The 24,689-nt window shown below is 53.2% G+C and overlaps 2 protein-coding genes across 8 annotated transcripts; one reads left to right on the top strand and one right to left on the bottom strand.

Annotated features, from left to right (window-relative positions):
- The first annotated feature begins 247 nt into the window (after positions 1-247).
- Positions 248-6,501, top strand: CYBC1 (cytochrome b-245 chaperone 1). 3 transcript variants are annotated; one of them, XM_081219948.1, is made up of 7 exons: positions 248-338; positions 1,378-1,505; positions 2,341-2,382; positions 2,982-3,055; positions 3,640-3,736; positions 4,349-4,493; positions 4,898-6,501. In XM_081219948.1, exons 2-7 carry the CDS (start codon positions 1,421-1,423, stop codon positions 5,016-5,018), a joined length of 564 nt encoding a protein of 187 aa, XP_081076074.1. In that variant the 5' UTR covers positions 248-338; positions 1,378-1,420; the 3' UTR covers positions 5,019-6,501. The 3 variants fall into 3 exon arrangements, with proteins under 3 accessions (XP_081076074.1, XP_081076076.1, XP_081076075.1); XM_081219949.1 differs by having other exon boundaries at positions 254-338; positions 1,339-1,505; XM_081219950.1 differs by lacking the exon at positions 2,341-2,382.
- A 35-nt stretch (positions 6,502-6,536) lies between these two features.
- Positions 6,537-24,492, bottom strand: HEXD (hexosaminidase D). Of its 5 annotated transcripts, XM_081219897.1 has the most exons (14): positions 24,377-24,492; positions 24,025-24,074; positions 21,937-22,077; positions 19,065-19,174; positions 17,017-17,104; positions 12,248-12,412; positions 10,925-11,108; positions 10,015-10,086; positions 9,690-9,885; positions 8,829-8,911; positions 7,827-7,905; positions 7,650-7,751; positions 7,389-7,478; positions 6,537-6,844 (listed from the first exon to the last, which is right to left on the bottom strand). In XM_081219897.1, the coding sequence occupies exons 2-14, from the start codon at positions 24,037-24,039 to the stop codon at positions 6,658-6,660; spliced, it is 1,512 nt and encodes a 503-aa protein (XP_081076023.1). In that variant the 5' UTR covers positions 24,040-24,074; positions 24,377-24,492; the 3' UTR covers positions 6,537-6,657. The 5 variants fall into 5 exon arrangements, with proteins under 5 accessions (XP_081076023.1, XP_081076024.1, XP_081076027.1 ...); XM_081219898.1 differs by lacking the exon at positions 21,937-22,077; XM_081219899.1 differs by lacking the exon at positions 6,537-6,844 and having other exon boundaries at positions 7,432-7,558.
- Between the last annotated feature and the right edge of the window lie 197 nt (positions 24,493-24,689).

Genomic DNA, 24,689 nt, shown 5'->3' with positions numbered 1-24,689 from the left:
TACAACTCACCTCACCTTCCTCTGCAGAATTTCTAAGGGTTGTGACCCCAAACGCTATCTGCTCAACAACAGGGCGCGCACACCACACCACGAGGCCGCCTCTGCTGCTACGTAGGAGACCTCCCGTTGTAGCCCCGCCCCTTCTCCCACCTCGAAGGCTGAATGGGGGCCTCAGAAGTCAGCGCCCGCCCGCCCCACCGCCGGTCCGGAAGTCAGCTTTCCCATCCACCCCCGCGGGTCCGGAAGTCGGCCGGCTTAGCCCCCCCAGTTCCGGAAGTCGGAGGCCGGCGGGTCCTGAAGCCTGGCGCTCCGGCCTTTCCCCGCGTCCGCGCCCGCAGGTTAGTGTCCGCAGTGGACGGGCCGTACCGCCGTCGCGGGTGGGAGGTGCGGGGTGGGCTGGGGGGCGGCTCCCGCAGCCGGGGTCCTGCTGGGAGCGCAGTCTCGGGACCCGGCCCGGCTCAATGCCCCGGAGGCCTGGCGGCGCGCGAGCCGGGCGGGGCGCCTGGTGTGGTCGCAGGGGTCAGCGGGGCGTGTCCAGGGTGGCTTGTGCCGGTGACAGGCGTGATCTCGCCCCGCGGGCGGCTGAGTCGCGCGTGGAGACAGATGAGGCATGTCAGGGGAAGGAGCCGGTGATGTCCCAGGATCCTGGCGTCGTTTGTGTGAACTGAACTCACTATTTGTTGTCAGAAATTTGACTTGACTTCACAGGGAGTATCTGAAAAGCTACCCAGAACGGGGTCCCTGGAGCCAGCATTTCGAGCGTATTGCAGCGTGCAGGGCAGAATTCTCCACGTGTGGAAGATCAATCCCCTTTGCTGACTCGTTCATTAAACCAGTGCTCTGGACCCTCCGCTCCCTCCGCTCCCTCCGCTGGGTGCAGACTGTTCTTCTCGGCAGCTGTAGGAGACCGTAGAGCTGGCTTTTTCGGTCAGTGCCAGTACAGACTCAAACTATGATGAGACTTTCAGTTCCCTTTTTCAGAGGCCAGCACAGGGAAATGAGGGTGTTCTGGTAGGTTCCGGTAAGGTGCCGGAAGTTTGAAGCCTGCTGGGGGCTAACGGTTTCCAAGAGACTGAGGTTTCCAGGTAGGAAGGGAGCAGGTGATGATCAAGTGCTTGTTGATGCTTTGTGAGTCGGAGCAGGGGACAAAGCCCCAGTGCAACCATTACAACTGAGCAGAGAACCTTCCTTACAGGTCTCTGGGGGATTAAGTGATTTGCCGGACCACAGAGACTGCAGTCAGCACGGGCTGACTGGTTCCTGAGCCTGTGTGGGCCTTGCTAGTGGGCAGCCTGGCTTCCTGTTCTGGAGAGGAGCTGGGTTCTTGTCTGTTGGCAGTGGCTCGAGGGCTCCAGCTGTCTGTCTGCCCTTCCCCAGCCCCCCAGTCTCCTGTTGAAAGTTGTGGCAGCACGTTCCAGGGATGTATATGCAGGTGGAGACACGCACCAGTTCCTGCCTCCATCTGAAGAGGGCTCCAGGCATCAGGTCCTGGTCCCTGCTGGTTGGTAAGGATGTTCATATTTCTCCTCAAGTTAAAAATCTAACTTTAAAAAAGGATGAAAATTAAACTAAATTTTTTCATGGTTCTGTTACCCCAAGATATGGCAACTATTGTGCCTTTCCAACTTTTATCCTCTACGTGTGCTTTTACAGATGATGTGTGTCTGTCTCGTCTTTTTTCACCGTTTAACATCCTTTCGTTAATACTCTGCATGATCTTCTGAGGTCCCCGTACTTCCCCTTTTGCTTGTTTTCATACACCCAGTCCCAGGTATCTGATTTATGTCAGGGCCCACATGATGGAGACAGTGAGGAGTAAGGCGGCGGGGGCCCTGGCCTCCATCCCTGTCAGTACCCATTGGAGGGCCCTGCACTCCCTGGGCAGCTGCACCATGTTGACTGGAACCTAGGTGTGTGGGGAGAAGCTGCTGTGCCTTCAGCAGCCTGGCTGTGGGCCTTCCTTCCCAGGACTCTGCCTGATGTGTCTCATGTGCTGAGTTGTGATTCTTTACCTTCAGTCTTGTCTTCATTCCACACAATGTGCTGTCAGTGGGTAAAGCCCACATCAGGTTCCTCTTTCTGGTTCCCCCGTCAGCTCTGCAACCTCACATAGACATGTGTCCAGTGAATACTGTGACTGGTGTAGAACATTCTTCTGAACAGACTTCCCAGTTGTTTCCCCCACTTCGGAGCCTGGTGGTCTTCTTGCCCCCTGCTCCCTGCCCTCAGCCATCCCTGGCAATGGGAAGGGGCTGCTTACCTGGGTCTGTGGGTCCTGGGAGGAGTTGGGCTCTGGGCTGGCGATGGCCCAATGGGAAGGTACCTGCTTTCTCCTCGCAGGAATCTTGTCGATTGGCCTGGCTGCTGCCTACTACAGTGGAGGTGAGATGCATCACCTGCCCCCCAGGAACTTCCTCAGCTGATTGGGAGAGAAAAAAGGAAAGCCCGTCATTTGTAATCTGCCAGGGCATGGCTTTGGGGACTGCCTCTGCCTCTAAATTGTTTGCGGATGCGGCCCACTTCCATGTGCTGGTGTGTCCCCCGCAGCTTACGTTTTTCACATACATCTCCAGCATTTTCATATATCATAAAATATTCTTCAGAAAGGCACTCTTGTGTCTGCCTCATGTTCTGTTGCAGGGATGATCCGTGCTTCCAGAAGCTCCCTGTAAGCGTTCCCACCTTTCTGCTCTTACTCACCGTGCCGTGATTGTCATCACGAGTAGACATCCAGGGGAGAGTGAGGGCAGAACTGGGGGAGCACGTCCTGTCCCAAGTGACAGGGCCCGCAGTGCTAGGTGGCCATGGCGAGGGTGGGGTGTCCTTGCAGGCATGGGCAGCAAGCCAGGCCCCCAGGTGCCACTCCTGCCCTCGGTCTGGGAAGCAGCTGTGCTGGGGAGGGGGCACCGTCTCTGGGCACGTTGGCCTTTGCCCCTCTGCCGCCTTCCCTCGCCTGATTGTCTCCTGTGTTTGCTCCCCAGATACTCTGGGCTGGAAGCTCTTCTATGTCACGGGCTGTCTGTTCGTGGCCGTGCAGAACCTGGAGGACTGGGAGGTGAGGCCAGCGCAGGAAGGGTGCCCAGGCTTTTGGGCTCCTGGGCTTCCCTGCAGTGCGAATCAAAGCAGGAAGAAAGGCTCCAGGGGCCTAATGCCCCCCCCCATCCTGAAACTTGAGCTTAGTGGTTTCTGGATAGCTGGACTTGGCCTCTGGACATTGCCTGTCTGTGACCATCCCTAGGCGAAGGAATCCTCTAAAGCTGTTGTTCTCCCAGAAGTTCTCCTAGAATAGAAGGGCAAGGCCACTTCCCTCACCTCCCTTTTGTCCCTCTTCACGTGTCCTTTGGGTCGCCTGGCCCCAGTATTGCTCTCTGACTGCCGATTTCCATTCCCTCGTTTGATGACCTCGTCCGCCGTGCTCGCTTCTCTTGAGTGCGGAGAGAGGCTCCTGCTTTTCACACCCCAGCCCCGGGAGGGATCAGGCTGCAGGGGTTTGGGGTTCTGACTGGGATGGGAAGGAAGAGGGGCCGCCTCCTTGAGTGTCTGCTCTGGTGAGGGTGGGGACGCAGTCGGCAAGTCTGTGTGTGTTGGGCTGGCTCACAGGCTAGCAGCCAGGTGACTGCCTTGTGGCTGGCGTTCTAGGAAGCCGTCTTCAATAAGAGCACCGGGAAGGTCGTGCTGAAGACGTTCAGCTTGTATAGGAAGCTGCTGACTCTCTGCAGAGCAGGCCATGATCAAGGTGAGGCGTGGGGAGTGAACAGGACACAGGTTACTCTGGGATGGACGGAGGGCGGCGAGCGTCTGTGTGTGATGGCAGGGAGCAGCTTGAGGCCTGGAAATGGGCTGGGTCCAAGCTGGCCGCTCAGTGACCAGGGTTGTGTCCTGCCTTGTGGACGCTGTGTACCCCAGACATGCCCTGGCCCAAAGGAAATTGCTGGGCAGCCCCCAGCTCAGTGACTGGCCACTAGAAACCAGGAAGGCATTTTCCAGCAGTTGGGGAAAATGAAGCAGAAAGCTGGGCAGCACTGTGCTTAGCCACCCCCTGAGGTGTTAGACTGAGAGAAGGGGTGGGATTTTCAAGGCAACAGTGGGCCTGCTGGACATTCCTTCTCACCCAGACTGGACATTAACCAGCAGCCACACAACCCTGCACTGCGGTCACTGACCTGTGACATGAGGTCAGGGTCTAGGCATGGACCCAGCCTCAGACATGGGGTGACACGTGCTCTCTGCTTCATGACAAGGGTGATGTGATCCTCTGCATCGTGGCCCCGAAGCAACTGTGCCAGCACCCAGGTGGGAGGGGCAGGGTGGGTGGGGGACAAGGCCACTGACAGGGCCCTGCCCACAGTGGTGGTCCTGCTTAGTGACATCCAGGACGTGAACGTGGAGGAGGAGAAGGTCCGGTTCTTCGGGAAGGGCTATGTGGCGGTGCTTCGGTTTGCCACGGGCTTCTCCCACCCCCTCACGCAGAGTGCTGTCATGGGCCACCGCAGGTAAGCCGAGGACGGGCGACTTGATTGGCCAGGGCTGCCCCTCGCCCCCAGTCAGGTGGTCCTCCCCAGGGACTGCCCTGCACGGCAGGGCACGGAGAGAGGCCTCAGGAACGTGGGGGAGGAGGTGAGGCCGGGGGGGCAGGCCTGCCACCACCCACTAGGGGGAGGTCAGGGGTCCCCACAGGGACAGAGGGGATGGGGACGTCAGGGGTCCCCAGTGGGCATAGAGGACTGGGCTAGGGTCAGGTGAGGGTGGGGATCAGGACTGAAGGTGCTGGGTCCTAGTGGGTTACCCTGGAGGTAGATACCTGGGGTGAGACAGGTATGGTCTTTTGGCTGCTGCGGGGTGGCCAGTACCTCCATCACAATAACCCACCCTTCCTCCCTGTGCCCGTCTGGACCAGTGACGTGGAAGCCATCGCCAAGCTCATCACTACTTTCCTGGAGCTGCACTGCCTTGAAAGTCCCATGGAGCTGTCTCAGAGCAGTGACAGTGAGGTCGATGGCTCTGGGGACCAGAGCTGACCTCCACGGAACCCCCGCCTTGGTTCTGGTGGGGCCCCAGCAGGACTGACGGGCCGCCTACAAGTCCTCCTCCTCAGCTCCCGGCTGTGTCCCTGGAAGCCCCGGGGCAGGACCCTCAGCCGTTCCTGCTGCTTGCTTCTGTCCTCTGAGCAAAACCACAGTGGGACCTTCTCTGCAGGCTCCGAGGGGTCCAGAGAGGGCACAGGCCTCAGATCTGTCTCTTTCTGGAATCAGACAGCCCACTGGGGCAGCGGCCTGGTGTGGACAGGCCAGACGTGCTAGCTGTGGGGGGCTCAAGGCCTCTGAAACGGGAAGGAAGAACACCCAGGGTCCCAGGGTGTGAGGGCCAGGGCTGAGCTCTTTGGGTCGAGAGGTTTGCCAGGACCAGGTCCTGAGGGTTGCGGTGAGGCTCCAGCAGGCCAGCGCAGGGCCAGCGTCTGGGTGAGGCTCTGAGGCTGCTGCCGCACACGTCATCCCCAGGAATCCCATCTCCTGCCCTGCCCCCCACGCCCGTCCCTCCCCGCAGCCGGATGTCCTCAGTGGGCAGAAGCGAGGTGCTTGCCTGCGGAGCTGCCAGGGCGCGCCTGCCTGCCTGGTGCGCTGCAGCCAGTCCTGAGGCTTCCACAGCCCCCAGACTGCTGTCCGCTCAGGTGGCTCATCTCGAGTCCAACCAGGATTGCAGCCAGGCTCTCACAGAGAGGGTAACCTCCCGCCCCTGCCCCCAGAGTAGGCAGAAGTTCTCTCTTCTAGCTTTGTGCAGCACTTAAAAACCTGGACCCACGCAAAAAAACAAAACAAAACAAAACCTGGACCCATCCCTCAGAACCCAGATTCCCAGCTTCTCTTGAACTCTGGTGCTGGGCCTGTGTGTTTGGGGCCAGAATCGTTGGGCTCGTGGCTGCCCCTCAGCAGTGCCTGAGCAGCTAGCTGCAGCCACCCTTGTGGAGTCTGGGTGCCAGCCACACTGACCCTCAACTGCACTATTAGTTTTCTCCTGCTTTCTCTGAACCTAGGCTCCTCCGAGGTACAGCATGTGCCCAGAGCACCTCTGAGCGAGGGACCCATGAGGCTGTGCACCTGGGAATGGCTGCATGGACCAGGGGTTCTGAGGCTGCCTGGGTGAGAGACGGCAACTTCCAGGGAACTCCAGAGAAATGAGATCCTCTCCCTTACCAGTGGTGGCCGCCAGCCAGCCCTTAATTTGGGCACACAGTCATTTAAACATGCCAAAGTTAGGTTTCTAAATGGTTAAACCTGAAATACTTTTTTCTTAAAAGGTGTGAAACAGCTATGGTTGGTTTCTTGTGTGTTTGCCCCTGGGCTGGAGGGGGGAGGGTGTTTGGCCAGCTCCCCTCTCCCAGGACTGGGCTGTGCGAGGAGGGTCTCCAGACCATCGTGAGGGCCAGTAACTAAGTCTTTCAGAGTTCTGGCTTCCACTCTCCTTTTTATTTTGAAAGAATTAAAGTTCTAGTGCTGATCACTGCATAGGCCCAGAGTGTCTTTTCCTTCCATGTTTACTCTTGTTTCTGTGGGCGCTGTCTGCTGGCACGGCTGCCCAGGGCTCAGGAGGCGCACGTGGGGCCGGGTGCAGCTGATGAGACTGCAGGGAGGCCGACAGCCTGAGCTTGGCCCCCTCCCCTCAGGGGTCCTGACCCGAGTCGGGCCTGGGGCTGGCTGCCTCACCCAGATCCTGCAGCAGAGCCTGCAGCCGCCGCAGGCTAGGGTGCACGTTCTCCTCCAGCCACTCCTCCACTGCGTCTGGGTAGAAGACACGCTGCAGGGCAGCCTCCAGCTCCCCCACGAGAACGCTCCACCTGGCCAGGAGACTGAGGACCAGGAGGCAGTGAGCCTGCCTGGCAAGGGCCCTGGGGCATACCCTCATGGCCTCCAGAACCCCACGGGTCAGTACATCCCGTACCTCAGTTTACTCATCCATAGAACAGGGCCGTTAGCACCAGCCTCAGGGTTGTTGGGAATAAGTGAATGACTGTCACAGTCTGACCTCTGAAACTAGAAGGCACTTCACAACTGGCTGGCAGGGTTTTTCTTGGTGCATGAACCTGCTGACAGTTGACTGCATCTTATACTCAGTGGGGACAGTCTGTGTTGGCCTCTCTCAGAGCCAGGATCAGCCCTAGGCAGTCTGGTTCTATGGTGAGCCCTGGACCCTGCTCAGGGCATCTGGTGACCCTCACCCTCTCAGGCAGGAACGCCCCAGTTTCTCTAAAGCCTAAAGGCACAGCTGATTCAGCTGAGTCACCTAGGAATCCACGGCTGCAATAGCTAGAAAGCTTGTCTAGAAAGCTGCCAGCATGCAGTAGAGGGTGGGCAGCCTCGGGGATGGGCACGGCTGGGAGGGGCGTGGGCTACCTGTGCGCCTGGGGCTGGATGTGCTGGATCATGACGGGGTGGATGAACTTCCGCCTGCGATGGTAGGGGCTGAACCAGCCGGTCACATACCTGGGGGCAAATCCACACACACAGGTAGGCACGCTGTGGCTCGTAAGGCTCGGTCGTTGTAAAATAAGATCTTTGAAAATCTGGTAGAAATTTTAAAAAGTTGTTTTCCACCCAGAAAGTCTTCTTGCAGGATTGGCTGGCCCTCATCCTGCCGGGTGGGGGGTCACTCACCTGTCCCTCTCCAGCAGCGCATCCACGGAGCTGCACAGATGGAGGCTGACTTGTGTGATGAGGTTCAAGATGTCACTGCCAGGGAAGGAGCCGGCCCTCTCACTGCACAGGGAGCCGCCGTGCTGAGGATGCATCCAAATATGAGGGGACAGGCAGGGCTGGGGGTGAGGGTGTTACCTCCTAAAATCCGTTGCTTCCAAGCTCGAAGTCCCAAGAAAGTTCTCCACTCTTGCTTTAACGTTTTCGGCAAAGCCTCCTAAAGCCAACCACAGACGGAGGTTGGAGGGGCCTCTGGAGGAGAAGGTGGCCTGGACTCCGTGCTGGCTGGACCTCCTGGCCCTCAGGCATGGGTGGTGGGCAAAGCAACTGAGAAGGACCACCAGCCAGGCCCAGCTGAGCACATGCTGACCTCAGGGGTGGGTTAGCCCAAGGCTACTGCAGCCTGGTGGGGAGGTGAGAACACGCTGGAGGCTCTGTGCTGCCTGCCTCCTGGGGAAGGGGTGCCAAGGCCAATGCGCTCCTATTAGCACAGGCATCTGCTCTGTTGTCTGTACCTTTTCCCGAAGAGTTCAGAACTAACACTTCAAAAGAGGATAAGCCAGAGTCCCAGTATCTGTCCTTCCACCTCCCTGTAGCTCAGCACAATACAAAGTGTGTTTTTTCAGTCCTCTTTGCTCAACCACCTCGATGTTTTTCTGTGTCAACACCACATATGTTGCTACTTAAATTCCCACCTGGTCCCATATAACATGCAGTTTATGTAACCAGGGCCTCGTCACCAACCTTGCCTGCTGGTCTCCTCTGTCTCTAAGCATCTATGCCCACACCTGGCTGCTCCCTCGAGAACCAGAAGTGAGGGAGCTGCCCCACTGGGGCCACACCCACCAGCACTGGGCATTCAGGATATTTACGAAGGCAGACCCTCCCCTGCACCCTAACCATGATGAATTTCCTTGTGGGTTCACTGTGCCTGCGGGGCATGTCCCCCTAACTTCCTGGTCTGTGTCTTGGGTTTAGGCTCGAAGACCCGGGCTGCAGTGGGGTGGGTGGGTGGGTGAGCCGGGGCCATGGGTGCGTTCCCCTCCCCTGCACGGGTTGGAAGACCACAGTCCAGCCCCAAGGAGGTGGCAGTTGGGGGCCCCGGGCACTAGGCTTCCTGGGAGGAGCAGGGGACCATACCATGTAGAAGCACCTGCAGACAGACAGCCAGGGACGGGATTCCCACGGGCAGCAGCTCGCACAGCACAGAGAAGTGGTCATACCTAAGACCATGGGAGAGGGGCGCTCAGCACAGCAGATGCTCAAACACGAGTCACCGTGAGACAGGACAGGGATCTAGAAGCTTCTGCAGAGCGGTTGCTGCTTCCGTAAGGTTCCATGGCTTTGCAGGAACCCCACCCAGAGTGACCTGCCTGGGCTTAATGCTCTGTGGTTGCCACCCTGAAATCCCTAAGTTAACCTTTGACTCAGCTGTATGAGTGAGGGCGGAGGTCCAGTGGGTCAGCCCTGCCTCCCGCTACCTCCTGTGGGTTCAGGGCCTCCTGCTCTTGGTGTTAGGGCCACCTGGCCTCCCCCTCAGGATGGGACCTGAGGCCAGGACTTGCCTGGGACCAGGGGTTTACCTGTAGCTCTACTTTTCAAATGATGTGAAATCCTAAACAAGCCAAAGTCTGTCCTCATGCCTCTCCCAACATGACCTCGGGCGGGGGTGCAGGACAGGGTGAACAGGCAGAGACAGGTGGTTCGGACAGGGCATGGGCCAGGAGGGCCAGTGCCCTAGGGCCCTGAACACCCCAAGCAGTGTCCCCTCTGCAGAGTGTGGTGCGAGGGGCTTGACCCCAAGTGGCTTGTTTTGTGCAGCTGGTCCTTCCACACCCTCCTCAGAGGGCTGGCTGCTTCCCCTTGACCGAATGGCAGGAAGGACTGAGGCCCAGACTGGATGGGCCAAGGAGGGTGGTGTGTCCTAGGTGACGGGAGCCGCTTAGACCCTCCCGGGAAAGGCCGGCCCCAAGAACGTCCCTGGGGCCTGCATGGCCTCACCTCTGCCAGCCAGTCAGGACGATGCCCTGCAGCGTGTCCGCGGGCACGCTGCCCGCCACCTGCAGCCACTGCATGTGGTTTCTGAGGTGGTGCTCGATGGGGGTCAGGGCCTGGCTTGCCCCTGTGGCTCCCTTGAAGGCACTGGCGGCCCAGAGCCAGGAGAAGCCGCTCTTCCGGTACTTCTCCATGAGGAGCGCTGGGTAAGCAAGTGAGAGGTGTGAGTGGCAGACCTGAGGAGGTGCAGCCGGGAAGCCCGAAACACACACCTGTCCAGGTGGAAAACCGGGAGGAGCCCAGGACCGCCGGGCTCTGCTATGGTACTGACCCTTGCTGTGGACGTCCAGGTCGGCCCCGTAGTCCCAGAGCACAGGTTCCACCAGCTGCGGCACCCTCGATGCTGGGGGTGGAGAGAGGCTGTGAGGGCGCGTCCCTCTAACTCTCCCTTATTGTGTTAAAATGGATTTAAGTACAGACTCAATACTATGCTATGATTTTGGCTGTAAATGCCACAGCCACAAGGCCAGCTGGCTTTGGAAGTGACTGGACACTGCTGGAGCTGCCAGGGGTGAGTCCCAGGCCAGCGGTCCCAGAGCTCCCTCGAGGGGGACACACTGTCTGCATGCGGGGCCGGCCCAGGTGCAACAGGAACATACCGCTAAGTGGACTTAATTATAATTAATTAAAACCCAAGTGGCCACATGTGGTAGAGGCTGCAGTGAGGACACCTGGGTGGGCCTTGCGGAAGCGTGGGCCACGACCTCCCTGTCTCCCCCCAGAGCCTCAGGCAGGCTGGGCCCCGGAGGGCTGGGGGGCCACTGCTTCCCTCCACCAGCTGGTGTGAACCTCAGTAGAGGCCCCTGCATGGCTGGCCGTGCAGGTGTGTGGGGCTGAGGCCCCTAGAAGCACTGGAAGCTCTCAAGCGCCACCAGGGGCCCTTGCCCCCCCACACCCCCAGCTTTTGATGGTCAGCGCCCCTCGGGGCCTCGTGCTGCTCTCTGGGTCAGATCTCTCACAACAGTACTCCTGGCAAGACTCCAGGAGGCCTTTTAGGGGAATGGCATTTTCATGTGAGAAACAGTCCTAACAGGATGGTCTAGAGTTAGCTTTGGTACGGATCTACTACACGGTCTCTCCTTGACAGTCGGGGGCTCAGAGTAGCTCGGCTTCCTCCCCTCATGGCACCAGGAAGCCCCCTGAGGAGTGTGGCCGGTCCCCCAGGGCCATGCCTGGCCGACCTGAGAGCTGGTCCTCAGGGATGTCCCGCAGCATGTCATCCCACACCAGGGGTGTCGTGGTGGGGTGCCAGGCCTGCACGTGGCTGGCCACCGCCTCCATGTAGGACAGACACAGCTCTGCTCTGGTGTTGGGCTCCTGCTGCAGCCACTGTCTTGAGTCCTCACCCTCTCCGAGGTAGTAGACCTGGGAGGAGACACAGGTGGGTTTGCCCCAGGACCACCCATCCTCACCCGCGGGTTCACGCCGTGGCCTGGGAGACTCTCGGGGCAGCTGCCCACGGGGAGGAGACAGTGAAGGGTGCCCTTGCCTTCTGCACCGAGACCCGAACCTCGACTCAAGACTCCCTTGAGCCTGGGCAAGGAAGTCTCGAGTCTGGAGCCCCACAGCAGCCAGAAGATGGAAATAACCAGATGTCCAATAACACAAGATGGATAAACAGAGCGTGGCCCGTCCACTTGCTGGAACATCACTCAGCCACGCTGGAGAGGGTGCCCAGTGAGAGAAGCCCATGCATGGGGCAGGACTCCGTTTATGGGGTGCTGGGGGGCAATGCAGAAATGGAAAGGAGACTGATGGATGCAGGGGCGGAGGACAGGGCGGCAGGGAGATGAGAGGTCCTGCAGTAGCCGGGGGGAGGGCTGCACAACACTGAGAATGACTTAAAAGTTACTGGATTATTCACTTTAAAGTGGTTACAGTGGTAAATTTTATGTTATGTGTATTTTACTACAAAAAAGAGATTTTTTTTGAAGAAGAAGAGGATCAAGCTCTGGGGTAAAATGCCTACAAACCACCGTCCCAGCTCAGATGCCCAAGCTCAGACGAGCAGAGGCCTTTGGGTCACTGTGCTCGGTGGCTCGGTATCTTCCTGGCCACTGTGTTTCTCAAGGACAAGGAGGGCACCCCCGGGAGCCACTTTTCCAGCCAGTGCTCCACGGCCCTAAAGTGGTAATTTCCTTTCTCCCACAGTCCAAAACTGTTCTTCTTCGATTGGAAGAAAGTAACCAGCTCAAACTCATGGCCACGCTGACCCCGAGGCCATGAATGTGCCGTAACCGGGGGCTGCTCTGCTGCTGTCCCGTGGGTGCCTGCACCCCATTGCACCCTGCTTGGCTCGGCAGGTTTGCCGGTACGAGGTCACCCGTCAGCTGGGACCAAGGCCCTCACGGGGGACATCTCCTCGGCCAGCACTTCTTTATCCTCGGAACTACTTTTCTATTTAAGAGAAGAACCCACGAGGTGGGAGAAGGTGACCGTGAGGTGAAGAAAAGGGGCTGCTGCAGAGCTGGGGGAGCCGCCTGCTGGCAAGGCAAGGCACCCACCTCGTCACAGCCGATGTGGAGCCACCGGGCGCCCGGGTGCAGCGCCATCACCTGGTCAATCATGGCTCCAACCAGTGCCAGGGACTCCGCCTTGTGGGGATTCAGGGTGTTGGGGAAAAGTGCCACTTCCCGGAGGTGAGCGAGAGCCTCGTGCTTCAGCACAAACTGTGTGGAGACAACAGGAAAGCTGGTGGCCCTGGGGAGGACCTTGTCCCGGAGCTCCCCGAAGTCCAGCTCCTGCCTCTGCGTCCTGATGGCCTCGCATCTATTAAGAGTCCCCGGAGGGGCCGGCGGGGCTGCACTGCGGACCAGAGCCAGGGTGCCAAGTGGGCGGGTCTCTGAGTAACCTGGCTGCTTGGTCAACAGTCCTTCTCCCTTCCAACTCTAACTGGGCTGAATGAGAAAACGGAAAAGATAGCTTCCCTTCACAACAGAATTACACACGGGTGGACTTCTCGCTCAAGTGAAGAGGCTGGCAAATCCTCTCCCCAAAACAAGTACAAAGTGGAATGATTTGTCCAAAACGACCGTCTCAGGGCTTCAGAGACCAACCAAAGGTGAACAACAAATTGGGAAATGCGTGTTCATGAAAGGCTGCCATAACTTTGGGTAAAAACAGCTTCTGCAGCTTCTGCCTAGGTGCTCCCACCCCCCACAATGGCTGGCTGTGGGTAAACCCGGCCTTTGGGGACCTGTCAGTGAAAGTGGCAAACTGTTCTGAATTCTGCGGTCCCCACAGGGCTACAGAGGTGACACATATTCTCCTTACGCACCGGCTGGCTGGGGCCACACACACCCGGGGGCCCGAGCAGGCTGGGTGGAAAGCAGAAGCCGCGGCAGACTGAGAACTGCCTGAACCCTGAGTGTGGCCCCCCAACCCCTGTGGCATAAGGGGGGGCCTTATGGGCTCGGGCACAACCACCACCCAAACCCTGCGGAATCATCAGCTGTGAAGACCGAAGAGTGACCCCTAGGGCAAAAACCGAGAACAAGAATACAAAAACAACAGAGGCATCCGTGGCCACACACAGCTGGGGAGACAGATTAAATCCAGGCAACTTACCACTACCCATGGGGGGAAAAGTCAGACTTGCTATAACATATGATCTGAAATGTCCAGTTTTCAACCAAAAATTGAGACATGCAAATAACTGGAAAGTGGGACCCAGACTCAAAGAAAAAACAATTATATGGAAACTGATGCTGAGGGGACCTAGATGTTGGATTTATCAGACAATTATTTCAAAGAAACTATTATGAATATGTTCCAAGAATTAAAGGAGGGGCTTCCCTGGTGGTGCTGCGGTTAAGAATCCGCCTGCCAATGCAGGGGACACGGGTTCGATCCCTGGTCCGGGAAGATCCCACATGCCGCAGAGCAACTAAGCCCACGCGCCACAACTACCGAGCCTGTGTTCTAGAGCCCGTGCTCTGCAACGAGAAGGCACTGCAATGAGAAGCCCCCGCACCGCAATGAAGAGTAGCCCCCGCTCACCACAACTAGAGAAAGCCCGCGTGCAGCAACAAAGACCCAACGCGCCAAAGTAAATGAATGAATGAATTTTTTAAAAATTTTTAAAAAAAGAAAGGAAGTATTTACAATAAGGGAAATTAAAAATCCATTCAGGGGGAATTCCCTGGTTGTCCAATGGTTATGACTCTGTGCTTTCACTGCCGAGGGCCCAGGTTCAACCCCTGGTCAAGGACCTAAGATCTTGCAAGCCACGCAGTGTGGAAAAAAAAAATCCATTCAATGGGCCCAGCAGATTTGAAATGTCAGAAGAGAGAGTCAGTGATTGGAACAAAAGATCAACAGAAATTATTCAATCTGAGTAACCGAGGAAAGGTGCAAGAAAATGAACAGAGCCTCAGAGACCACAGGGCAACATCGAGCTACCAACACATGAGCTAAGGAGTCCCAAAAGAAGAGAAGGGGACAGAAAAAAACATGAAGAAATGGCCCCAAACTTCACAAAAGTGAAGAAGCTCATCAAACTCCAAGGAAGATAAAGGCAAAGAAACCCAAACCTGGACACAACATAACCTAAAAGGCACATTTAGGGGAATAACACAATTAATGGCTGACATACCACGTTCGTGGTTTGGAAAACTCAACACAGTAAAGAGGTAATTTTCTGCCAAAACTGATTTACAGATTTAACACAATCCCAATCAAAATCTCAGCAAGGTTTCTAGTAGATACATAGAGAAACTGAATCTAAAATACATATGAAGAGGCGAAGGAACTAGAATAGCCAGAGTAATTCTGAAAAAGAATAAAGTTGGAGGAATCTCACTACCTGATTTTAAGACTTGCGATAAAGCTATAACAATCAAGATAATGTGGTATAGACAAAGGGATAACACATGGAGCAATGGAACAGAATAGGGTCTAGAAATAGATTCTCATAAATGTGGTCAATCGATTTTTGACAAAGGTGCAAAGGCAATACCAAATTTCAAAGAAAGCACAGTGTTTCTGACAAATGGTGTTGGCACCATTGGTCAAGTAGTGCCATACTACGTGCAAGAAAAATGAACCTCCACCTCACACCTCACACAAAAACTAACCCCAAATGGATCATAAGTCTAAACGGAAAATGTTCAAGTGTAAGACTTCAGAGGAAAACAGGAAAAACCTTCATCACCTGGTGACTGGCAGAGTTCTTAGAAATGACATCAAAAGCATGATGCATCAAAGAGAAAAACTGATAAACTGGACTTCGTCAAAGTTAAAGACTTTTGCTCTTTGAAATACACTGTTAAGAGAATGAAAGGACAAACTGCAGATTGGGAGAAAATGTTTGTAAATCACATATCTAACAAAAGACTTTGTCCAGGGCTTCCCTGGTGGCGCAGTGGTTGAGAGTCCGCCTGCCGATGCAGGGGACACGGGTTCGTGCCCCGGTCCAGGAAGATACCACATGCCGCGGAGCGGCTGGGCTCGTGAGCCATGGCCACTGGGCCTGCGCATCCGGAGCCTGTGCTCTGCAACGGGAGAGGCCACAAGAGTGAGAGGCCCGTGTACCAAAAAAAAAAAAAAAAAAAGACTTTGTCCAGAACACACAAAGAATTTGAAAAACTCAACAGTTCAGAAAGTGAAATGCGCAAAATCCTTGAACTGTGCTTCACTGCTGAAGAGGGCATTCTGATGCAAGTGACCAGACGTTGAGTCTTCGCCAACCCTGCTGACACCTTGATTTTGGACCGCTGTCCTCCAGACAGTGAGAGAACAAATGTCTGTAGTTTCAACCGCCTGGTTTGTGGTCCTTTGCTATGGTAGCCCCAGGAGACGAATCCACCGTAAGAGCAGAGCAAGGCCACTTAAGGAGCAGGAGGGCGTGGTACGATGGAGCTGTACTTGAGGTGCTCAGACCAGCTGTGGAGGGGAGCAGGGCGCAGGGTGGGGATGGGCGGAGTGATGCTGGGAGACCCACTGGAGGAGTTTACAGCCCGTCAGGCGGTAGCTTAGACAAGGATGGTGACAGTGGGACGGAGGGAATGCTGACTCAGGTGGCAGAAGAGCAAAGGGTAGGACCTGACAGTAGACGGGGAAATGCAGCTGGAGTGGGGGTTGGGGATGGTACAGCCCCTCCCTGAGGCTGGAAGGGGCCGCTCAACAGAGACACCAAGCAGACAACTGTAGACTAGAACCCAGGGTCTGCACCAGAGACGGGGGTCCTGGGAGTCACTGAGGACAGGAAAGGGAAGCAGGAGGGGGAAATGGCTTTGTCCAGAGGAGTGTGAAGTGAGTAGAGGGCCCTCGAGAGGTGCCATGGGGACAGCCAAGTCCAGTGCAGCTACAGGACAGCGCACGGAGAAGATGCTGGGCACAGCCAGAGCCGGGGAACAGGAGGCTGTAGGGTTTAGGAGGAGGGGGTTGTGGGTAACGAGAGCATGTCAGGACCGGAGCCCAGAGAGCACAGCAGGGAGAGTGCACCAGGAGAGCTGGAGGGCAGATGATGGGAGAGAATCCCCGAACAGGAAGGAAAGCGCCATCACTGGAAGTGAAAGTGAAGATGTGGGGGAAGGAGCCTGAGAGCCATTAAATCAGTATTATGTTTAATTTGCTTCCCCTTATCTGAGGCAGATGTGAAAAATATTTTTGAAGATAACAAAGGAGCTTGGGAAAATATTTTCAACATTAAGTGAAAAAGGAGAACACAGAAAGCACGTTTTCTTTTTTTTTAATAAAGTATATTTTTAAAAATATTTATTTATTTATTTTGGCTGTGCCGGGTCTTAGTTGCGGCACGTGGGATCCTTAGTTGCGGCACGCAGGATCTTTAGTTATGGCACGCAGGATCTGTTTTTAGTTGTGGCATGCGGACTTCTTAGGCGCAGCATGCATGTGGGATCTAGTTCCCCGACCAGGGATCAAACCCGGGCCCCCTGCATTGGCAGCACAATCGAACCAGGGCTCCCTGCATCGGGAGTGCGGAGTCCTACCCACTGGACCACCAGGGAAGTCCTAGAAAGCACATTTTCTTAATGTTGTATTTCACCTCACACAATAATACTTTGATGACTATACGTTAAAAAGGAAAACAACCCAGTCTGCAGGGCTCTGTGGGAATCAGGACCCCCATCCAGCTCTTCCCCTCCCCTCCTTGGACAGAGGGTGCTCCCACCTAGAGCTCCGAGCTCCTCAGCCGTTCCCAGAGCCTCTCTGTACAGTACTGAGCTGCTCCCTGCCTGTGTCTGGCCCCGTCTGCGCACCCCTGAACCCCACACCTGGGTACCAGGTAACTTTCCTTCCTCTCACTTACCTCCATGTGCCCAAATGTCTGCACCAAGGGAATGACCTCCAGCTCATTCAGTGTGGCCAGATGCAGGATCTCTTTGATTTCGGAGGGGCTAGAGAGACCAAGACCACCCAGAGAGGTTCACGCAGGCTTCCATTCAGGCTCCCCCCAACCCCCCTCGTCAGGTTCCCGGGGGACGAGTCTACTGCGGAAACTAGCAGGGTTGCTAACTCTGAAAAGCCCAACGGATATTCTCAAGTTTTCAGAGAAGACTCCCACGCTAGAATTTAGGAAAACGATGCTCTGTTATGTCAAGTAACAGTTTACTTCTTGTGAGAATAGTACCAGCTATTCTGACCCAAACTCGACAAGAGGCTAAAGTCATTTTACAAGAAACTAGGCCACACAAGCAATCATATTTTAGAGTAAGGGTGGGAAGACGGGCCTGAGAACAAACACACCACCTGTTTCTGTACAGCCTGTGACCTAAGAATGGTTTCTATGTTTTAAAATTGTTGAGAAAACTCAAGAGAAGAATATTTTGTGACATGTGAAAATCGTATGGAATTCATCCTTCAGTGTTCACAAATAGGGTTTTATTGGAACACAGCCACGCCCACTCATTATTATCACCTGTGGCTGCTTTTACCCCACTAATAGTTGTTAACAAAGATCAGTTGGGCTGCACAACCTAAAATATCTACTGTCTGGCCCTTTATACAGAAGGCTGGTGATCCCTTTACAGAGGAAAGAAAAATGAAGAGTTTCAAGATTAGGGTGGGAGTGTCCCTTCAAGCCAGCATTTCGTCTCTGAGGCCACTGAGGACGCCATCCTGGAAAGGCCCACTGCCTGCTCCACCGTGAGCTGTCATTTGTGAATTTATCTCAACTTCTGTATGTGTTTGAACCATCTCTAAAGTTAACCAGTTCTATAAATGAATTGATTTATATAAAGTTCTGTCTTTAAATATACCTTTTTCAAGCTTCACCGGAACCCTGGCACCTTTTTCACTTTCAAAAACAAGGGAACTACACTACCAAACGTAAGTTAGATAGCTAGTGGGAAGCAGCCGCATAGCACAGGGAGATCAGCCTGGTGCTTTGTGACCGCCTGGAGGGGTGGGATAGGGAGGGTGGGAGGGAGGGAGACACAAGAGGGAAGAGATATGGGAACATATGTATAACTGATTCACTTTGTTATAAAGCAGAAACTAACACACCATTGTAAAGCAATTATACTCCAATAAAGATGTAAAACAAAACAAAAAACAAAGGAACAAAACGTGTTCATTGTAGGAATAAACACGAATACCTCCGCCATCTCACCACATTAATGCTCTGGTTCATGCCTTTCCTGTTTCCTGCCCACACGTACGTGCTGGGAGTTCTACCACATGCAGCCAAGCTGCCCTCCAGGACGGCTGGGCTGCTTTACAGCCCACCAGTGGGAGGCTTGCTTTTGCTCACCCTTGTGGACACAGAGCATTATCATTTTTTTAAAAGCTTCACCAGTTTGGTAGCCAAGATGGCATTTCACTGTTACTTTATTACTATCATATACTTATTGGCTATTTTTCTTTTTGGGGGATCAAAATGTTCTTTGCCCATTTTCTTTTGGGCTATTTATTACCGATTTACACGGATACCCATAATTTTAAAGCCAAGTGGGGTGCACCCATGACCACACTATCTGACTTCACTGATTCTGATCCTCTCCCCTTTAATCCTCACTTTTCTGGTGAAGATCCCGCCTTAAAGAGCAGCCCTCCTTCCCCTGCATGGACACCTGTCAAAGTGTCCTCCACGCACTTCACACCCAGACAAGACTGAAACAGATCACAGCGCTTCCTTGTGGGGGATCATAGCTGATGCTTATTTTCTTTTAAACGTTTCCAAATTCTCTTCAGTGAACATGCTTTATTTTTATGATTAAAGACACGCATTTAACAAGACAGAAGAGGACTGTCCTGCTGTCGTTCGATTCTTGCCTGCCCTCCACTCCCTTCCAGGTTGCCGCCCCACACACCCCATTTTCTCTGCAGAGGCATTGCCTTGCTTGGCGGCTCGGGTACCTGTATGCGTGCTTGGCCCTCAGCAGCCTCAGGTGGCCCTCGTAGGGAAACATGTCTTCATACTCGATGAGGAGGCCGTTTGCACCCAGGGCACGGAACAGGGGGAAAATCTGGGGGAGAGGGGGATGTGATGAAGCAGTGACTATTTGAACAGAAAGTGACACACGTGAAGCTCACGGACTCGTTCTTCCAGCTGATGGACATGGATTGCAGTTGATCTTTGTATTTTTCCCACGTACTCCGTGTGACGCCAAATCAAATTCTAAAGTAGTGATGTGTTCAGTGGATACAAGGGGGCGGAATGGGGGGTGCTGGGGCAAGGGGAGCCTACAGGGCTTTGGAGGGTTACTGGAGCACCCGGAAGGAGCCTAGAGGGGGGAGATGAAGGAGGAAAGAGGCTGTCCCGCTGTGCTCATGGGGTTCCTCCCCTGGTTCTCCCCCACTTCCTTCCCCACCTTTATCTCAAAGAACATGGATCCCTATCCTCCAGGACTTTTAGGACTGTGTCTACTGTACACAGGACTGAGATTTTCTTCTAGCCTGGCATCATGGCCAGGGGTGGGTGTTAAGGGAGGTGGCTCCTGCAGAAACTCAGAATAGTAACCCACGTCCAGACAAGGGCCACTGTGAGTTTTATGTGATTTGTAGCATTCTTGTTGATGTTGCTATCAGAAGTTTTCTTTCCCCAAGAATATGGGGATGTTCTGAAGCATGCTGGACGGAAGGAGGAAATCAGCTTGGGACTAAGAATTAGCTGGGATAATTGTAAAATGGGTAATCAATAATTGACTGCAAATTACAAGAAGAGGCAGATTGTGGAAAGGAGTCAAACTAACCCAGGTCAGTCACTTACACAAATGGAACATAATGGTTACAGCATTTTCGTATTTTCCTCAGTGTTTTTGCTCCTGGTTTCCCTTGTAGCCTTTTGGCCATCTGACCACTGGGTGGCCTCTTTGGCATTTCCATTGGGGGTGGTAGGGATCCTTGGTGCTGTGGGTGGCTAATGGGCTGCTAAGCTCAGCCTAAGGGTGCTACCCAGCCAACTTGTGGAAACAGGAGGAATAAGAAATTGTTGTCTAAACCTCTGACTCTGTCAGCAGCAGCAGGTAATGAAATGGAGGCTCCAGCTACACATAAGCTGGATCTTCTTTGCCTGTCTTCCACATCTATCCACTTGTCACCATGCTTTTATCTCTTCACACTTGACTTTTTCTTCTCTGCCATTTATTTCCCAATACTGTTTCCCATGGCATCTACTCACTTTTTTTCTTTTTCTAGTTTGGTCTCCGTTTCTGACTTTTTTTTTTTTCTTTTTCTTTCTAATTCATTCCCGAGTCTGGAGGCAATCTTTTCACAACCTCCTTCTGTCTGGCTGTCACATTTCTGGGCTTTTCTATTTCTGACTTATGCTGTTCTTCCATAACTGTATCACTTTCTTAGTATCTCTGCTCCCATTTTGAAATACTGTGGAACTATGTCATCTGCTTTGTGGTCACACGTTCCTGGTGTACCTTCACTGTTACTCAGATCATCGTCCTCTTTTTTCTTACAGTGTCTTTGTGTGGCACAACTACACTCCTTTTCTGTTGCTCATTTTTAAATGAGATGTGTTTTCTTGTGTTTTTGAGAGCAGGTCCTTCTGTTTGGGATGGAGCTGGGCCCAGGGCTCCCTCTGCTGCTGTTACATAAAGGATTAGCAGTTATGGACTTTGTGTGGCTACTGCCACAGCATGTGGTCTCCACTCCCTCTGGATCCCATCCCCCCAGTATTTGAAACTTCTCTCCACTTCACCCTCAATGTTCCTGCCCAGCTCAATGGGGATTTTCCCCCCAACACTGTGTCCTTAGTGTGGGCTCTGTCCTTCTGGAAGAAGTTTCTGGAAGGTATTTTGGAGTGCTTTGAGGCCTTGGGCACTCACCCTCAACCTGGAGCCAGGGACAACTCGCCCAGTTTCTGACAGACCTTTACTAGCTGGGCTCTTTTCTGGGTCCTCTGGTCTTGACATCGTCTGAATTCTCTTTTCTCTTTCCTCTACCACCCCCTGCCAGGCTGCTAACCCCACGTGGGTGTTGTGCTGTCGGTGGTTTGGCCCCACCCCTTGCATTTTGGAATTCACGGGGATACCCTGATGCCTATTTTTGATTTAGAGTACCTGTGTTTTCTGTGGCTGCCATAAGAAGTCACCACAAACTGGGTGGCTTGAAACAGTCAGAATTTATTCTCTCACAGTTCTGGAGGCAGAAGTCCAAAATCTAGGGAGTCAGCAGGGCCATGCTCCCCCTCTGAGGCTGTAAGGGGAATCCTTCCTGCCTCTTCCAGCTTCTGGGAGTTTCCAGCACCCTTGGTCCTCCTGGGCTTGTGGATGCATCGATTCTAATCTCTGCCTCTGTCCTCATGTGGTACCTTCCCTGTGTCCTCACATCATCTGCCCTCTGTGTATGTCTCTGTGTTTAAATTCTCCTCTCCTTATAAAGCCACCACTTATTGGATTAGGGCTTTCCCTATCTCCATATGACCTCATCTTATGTCAATGACATCTGCAAAGACCGTGTCTTTAAATCAGGTCACATTCCAAGGTCCGACGGGTTAGGATTTAAACACATCTTTTTGGGAAACACAATTCAGCTCACAATGAAGAGGCGGTGGTTTCTTTTGTCCTTTCTGTGTTTCCGTTTGCCATCCTGGTTGCTGTCTGCTTTGTGAGGGGATTTGGGAGAAATTCAAAACCTACGCTGCTGCCAGCACCGTGCCCCAACACAGAGCACACAGTTGTGCTCCAAGCACACGTCTACAGAACACTGATTGTTCACAACTTCATAACCAAACCCAAGGCAAGGTGATTCTCTAGAGGAGCAAGGGCGCTCTCACCTCCGAGAGGTAGCAGACCCTCGGTGGGGCTCCTTTCAGGTCCAGATGAACCAGTCGCATCTTAAATGGTGAGCAACCCGACATCGTACTATTTTTTGTGAAGTCATGTGACAAAGAAACCTCTTGTCTGGGCACTTCTTCCTAGTGGAGAAATTCAGGGTTATAGACTCCAGAGGCTCAACTGGCCTGGTCCTTCCAATGTCTGTTTCAGTTCTTATATGAACTGGGAGGGAACTCATTTCACCGACATGAAATTGAATCAAGATGTCTGTCTCGGGACTTCCCTGGCGGTCCAGTGGTTAAGACTCCATGCTTCACACTTCCCTGGTGGCGCAGTGGTTAAGAATCCACCTGCCAATGCAGGGGACATGGGTTTGAGCCCTGCTCCGGGAAGATTCCACATGCCACGGAGCAACTAAGCCCGTGCGTCACAACTACTGACCCTGCGCTCTAGAGCCCGCGAGCCACAACTACTGAGCCCGCATGCCACAACTACTGAAGCCCGTGCACCTAGAGCCTGTGCTCCACAACAAGAGAAGCCACCGCAATGAGAAGCCGGCGCACTGCAACAAAGACCCAACGCAGCCAAAATAACTAACTAACTAAATAAATAAATAAATAAAAAGACTCCATGCTTCCACTACAAGGGGCATGGGTTTGATCCCTGGTCAGGGAACTAAGATTCCACATGACATGCAGCGCAGCCAAATCAAAAAAAAAGGATGTCTGTCTCCATGTTCAAACATAGGGACCCTTGCCATTTAGTTGTGATTTGTCCCTAAAATAGAACAGCACTGTTTCCTTATAAGATGGCTATAATCTGTAATAACACAAATGACTGCAAAATAATTTCTTGTTTTAAAGACTCTCTTATCCTATGTATACTATGCCAGTGAAAACAGGCAAATATCTCAAACACTTTTCAGGCCCCACAATATGATGTTTTTGTAGAAAATTTATCCTCAATTTAATTCTACTTTGAATAGCGTTAAAAACAATTATGTTTCTAGAGTTCGAGTCAGCTTGGTTGTACAGAGGAGGAAGTTCTAAAAATTTATTCTAGGTCAGAGAAAACTATCTGTGATTTAAAACAGGCCATTGATAATTTAAAAAACAAGTAAGCCACAAGTTTATCAGTGCTGGCTAGTTTATGTTAAACTAGAGAAAGTATCTGGATGATACTGAAGCAGCTGGGAAACAGTGAAATCTTATTTCTTCTATCATAAAACACCAAGGATTAGATTGGAAAACGAAAGAAAATCTTTGTACGTTGGTCATATATTCAGCTCAGTAATTCAAACTACTCATTCTGTGCAAGGATTCATAAATCCCTGACCTTAAGGAATCCATAATATAGCACAGGAAATAACATAATGCACACAGAAACCAAACAGTTTGATTTTTTTAAGAATAAACTATGGGGCTTCCCTGGTGGCGCAGTGGTTGGGGGTCCGCCTGCTGGTGCAGGGGACGCGGGTTCGTGCCCCGGTCCGGGAGGATCCCGCATGCCGTGGGGCGGCTGGGCCCGTGGGCCGTGGCCGCTGGGCCTGCGCGTCCAGAGCCTGTGCTCCGCGACGGGAGAGGCCGCGGCAGTGAGAGGCCCGCGTACCGCAAAAAAAAAAAAAAAAAAAAAGAATAAACTATATTCAAGACAGTCTCATTGACAAAGTTCTTAAAGCAATTAACTAAATTACCACTGAGAAGTGGATGAGTTTAAGACAAAGCATTCTGAAAAACTGCAATGTTTTAAAGTTGAATTGTTTTACATTTAAAAAACACCCCCCCCAAAAAAACCCCAAATCTATATTCCTGGGAATAGAATTAAAAGAAATAAAAAAAATTAAAAAAAATATTTTCCTGGCTGCGCCGTGCAGCACGTGGGATCTTAGTTCCCCGACCAAGGATCGAACCTGCGCCCCATGCATTGGAAGTGCAGAGTCTTAACCACTGGACCACCAGGGAAGTCCCAAAAGAAAAAATTTTGAGCTGAGAAGTCTGCATTGGTCTGTGTGTGCCTCCTCGTGTTCAGAAAGAAATCCTCCTATTATTCCTGTAGCCCTAGGGCAGGAATGAACACAAACATCTTACCTGCATCAGACACATTCAGAGTTGATTACCAATGTAAGTTGCTGCAAAATCTAAAGGAAAAGGAGAGGGAGAATTCAGTAATCCATCTTGTGAGTGTGTAGTTCTTTGCTTTGATTCCCTCCTGCATGAAGTCTATAGAAATGTGATTATTTCAAAGACTTGGGTCAACTGTCATTATTGTTACCAGACAACCTGGCAGGTCTGCAATTGTCCCATTTCCTCGGGCTTCCAGTTAAGTTACCAGGAAATGGCATCTGATTTCCCCAGTTTCGGGATTGTTGGGCAGATCTCTTTTCCTGTTCAATGAGTCTAAGTAGGTTTTCTTTTCCCCCTGTATCAGTAAATTACTCACCTTCTTCAGACTTAATCCTCATGAATGAACCTCACTGCTAATTCCACTCTTTCAGAATCAGGTATCTCCACAAGGCTGGTTAAGATCTTACTTCTTGCCCACTGGACGTAAGGTTCTCTAGGGAAATTGAATGTTGTAAACCAAGCAGTAGGGCCTAACGGATACATGTGTACTGAGCACCAACTGGACCCAGTGCCCTCCGGTGTGGCATGGGCCGGGGGAGAGGGGCGTGCAAACCCCACAGAAGAGGGTGCGGAGTCCCTGGGAGGAGGGCTTGGAGACCCCGGGCGGGGAAAGGGCTTGGAGAGCCACG

This window comes from Mesoplodon bidens (genome assembly GCF_964165515.1).
Source record: "Mesoplodon bidens genome assembly, chromosome: 19".
NCBI lineage: Eukaryota > Metazoa > Chordata > Mammalia > Artiodactyla > Ziphiidae > Mesoplodon > Mesoplodon bidens.
Note: the sequence above shows the minus strand (reverse complement) of the source record. Positions and strands in the feature narration are given on the sequence as shown.

Excerpts from the sequence above, each read along its gene's own strand:
- CYBC1 (XM_081219948.1), top strand. The coding sequence starts at position 1,421 with ATGTATATGCAGGTGGAGACACGCACCAGTTCCTGCCTCCATCTGAAG. Across the intron at positions 3,056-3,639 it reads AGAACCTGGAGGACTGGGAG|GAAGCCGTCTTCAATAAGAG; the intron begins GTGAGGCCAGCG and ends CTGGCGTTCTAG. Across the intron at positions 3,737-4,348 it reads CAGAGCAGGCCATGATCAAG|TGGTGGTCCTGCTTAGTGAC; the intron begins GTGAGGCGTGGG and ends CCCTGCCCACAG.
- HEXD (XM_081219897.1), bottom strand. Across the intron at positions 12,413-17,016 it reads AGACATTTGGGCACATGGAG|TTTGTGCTGAAGCACGAGGC; the intron begins GTAAGTGAGAGG and ends GTCTCCACACAG. Across the intron at positions 6,845-7,388 it reads ATCCAGCCCCAGGCGCACAG|TCTCCTGGCCAGGTGGAGCG; the intron begins GTAGCCCACGCC and ends CCTGGTCCTCAG.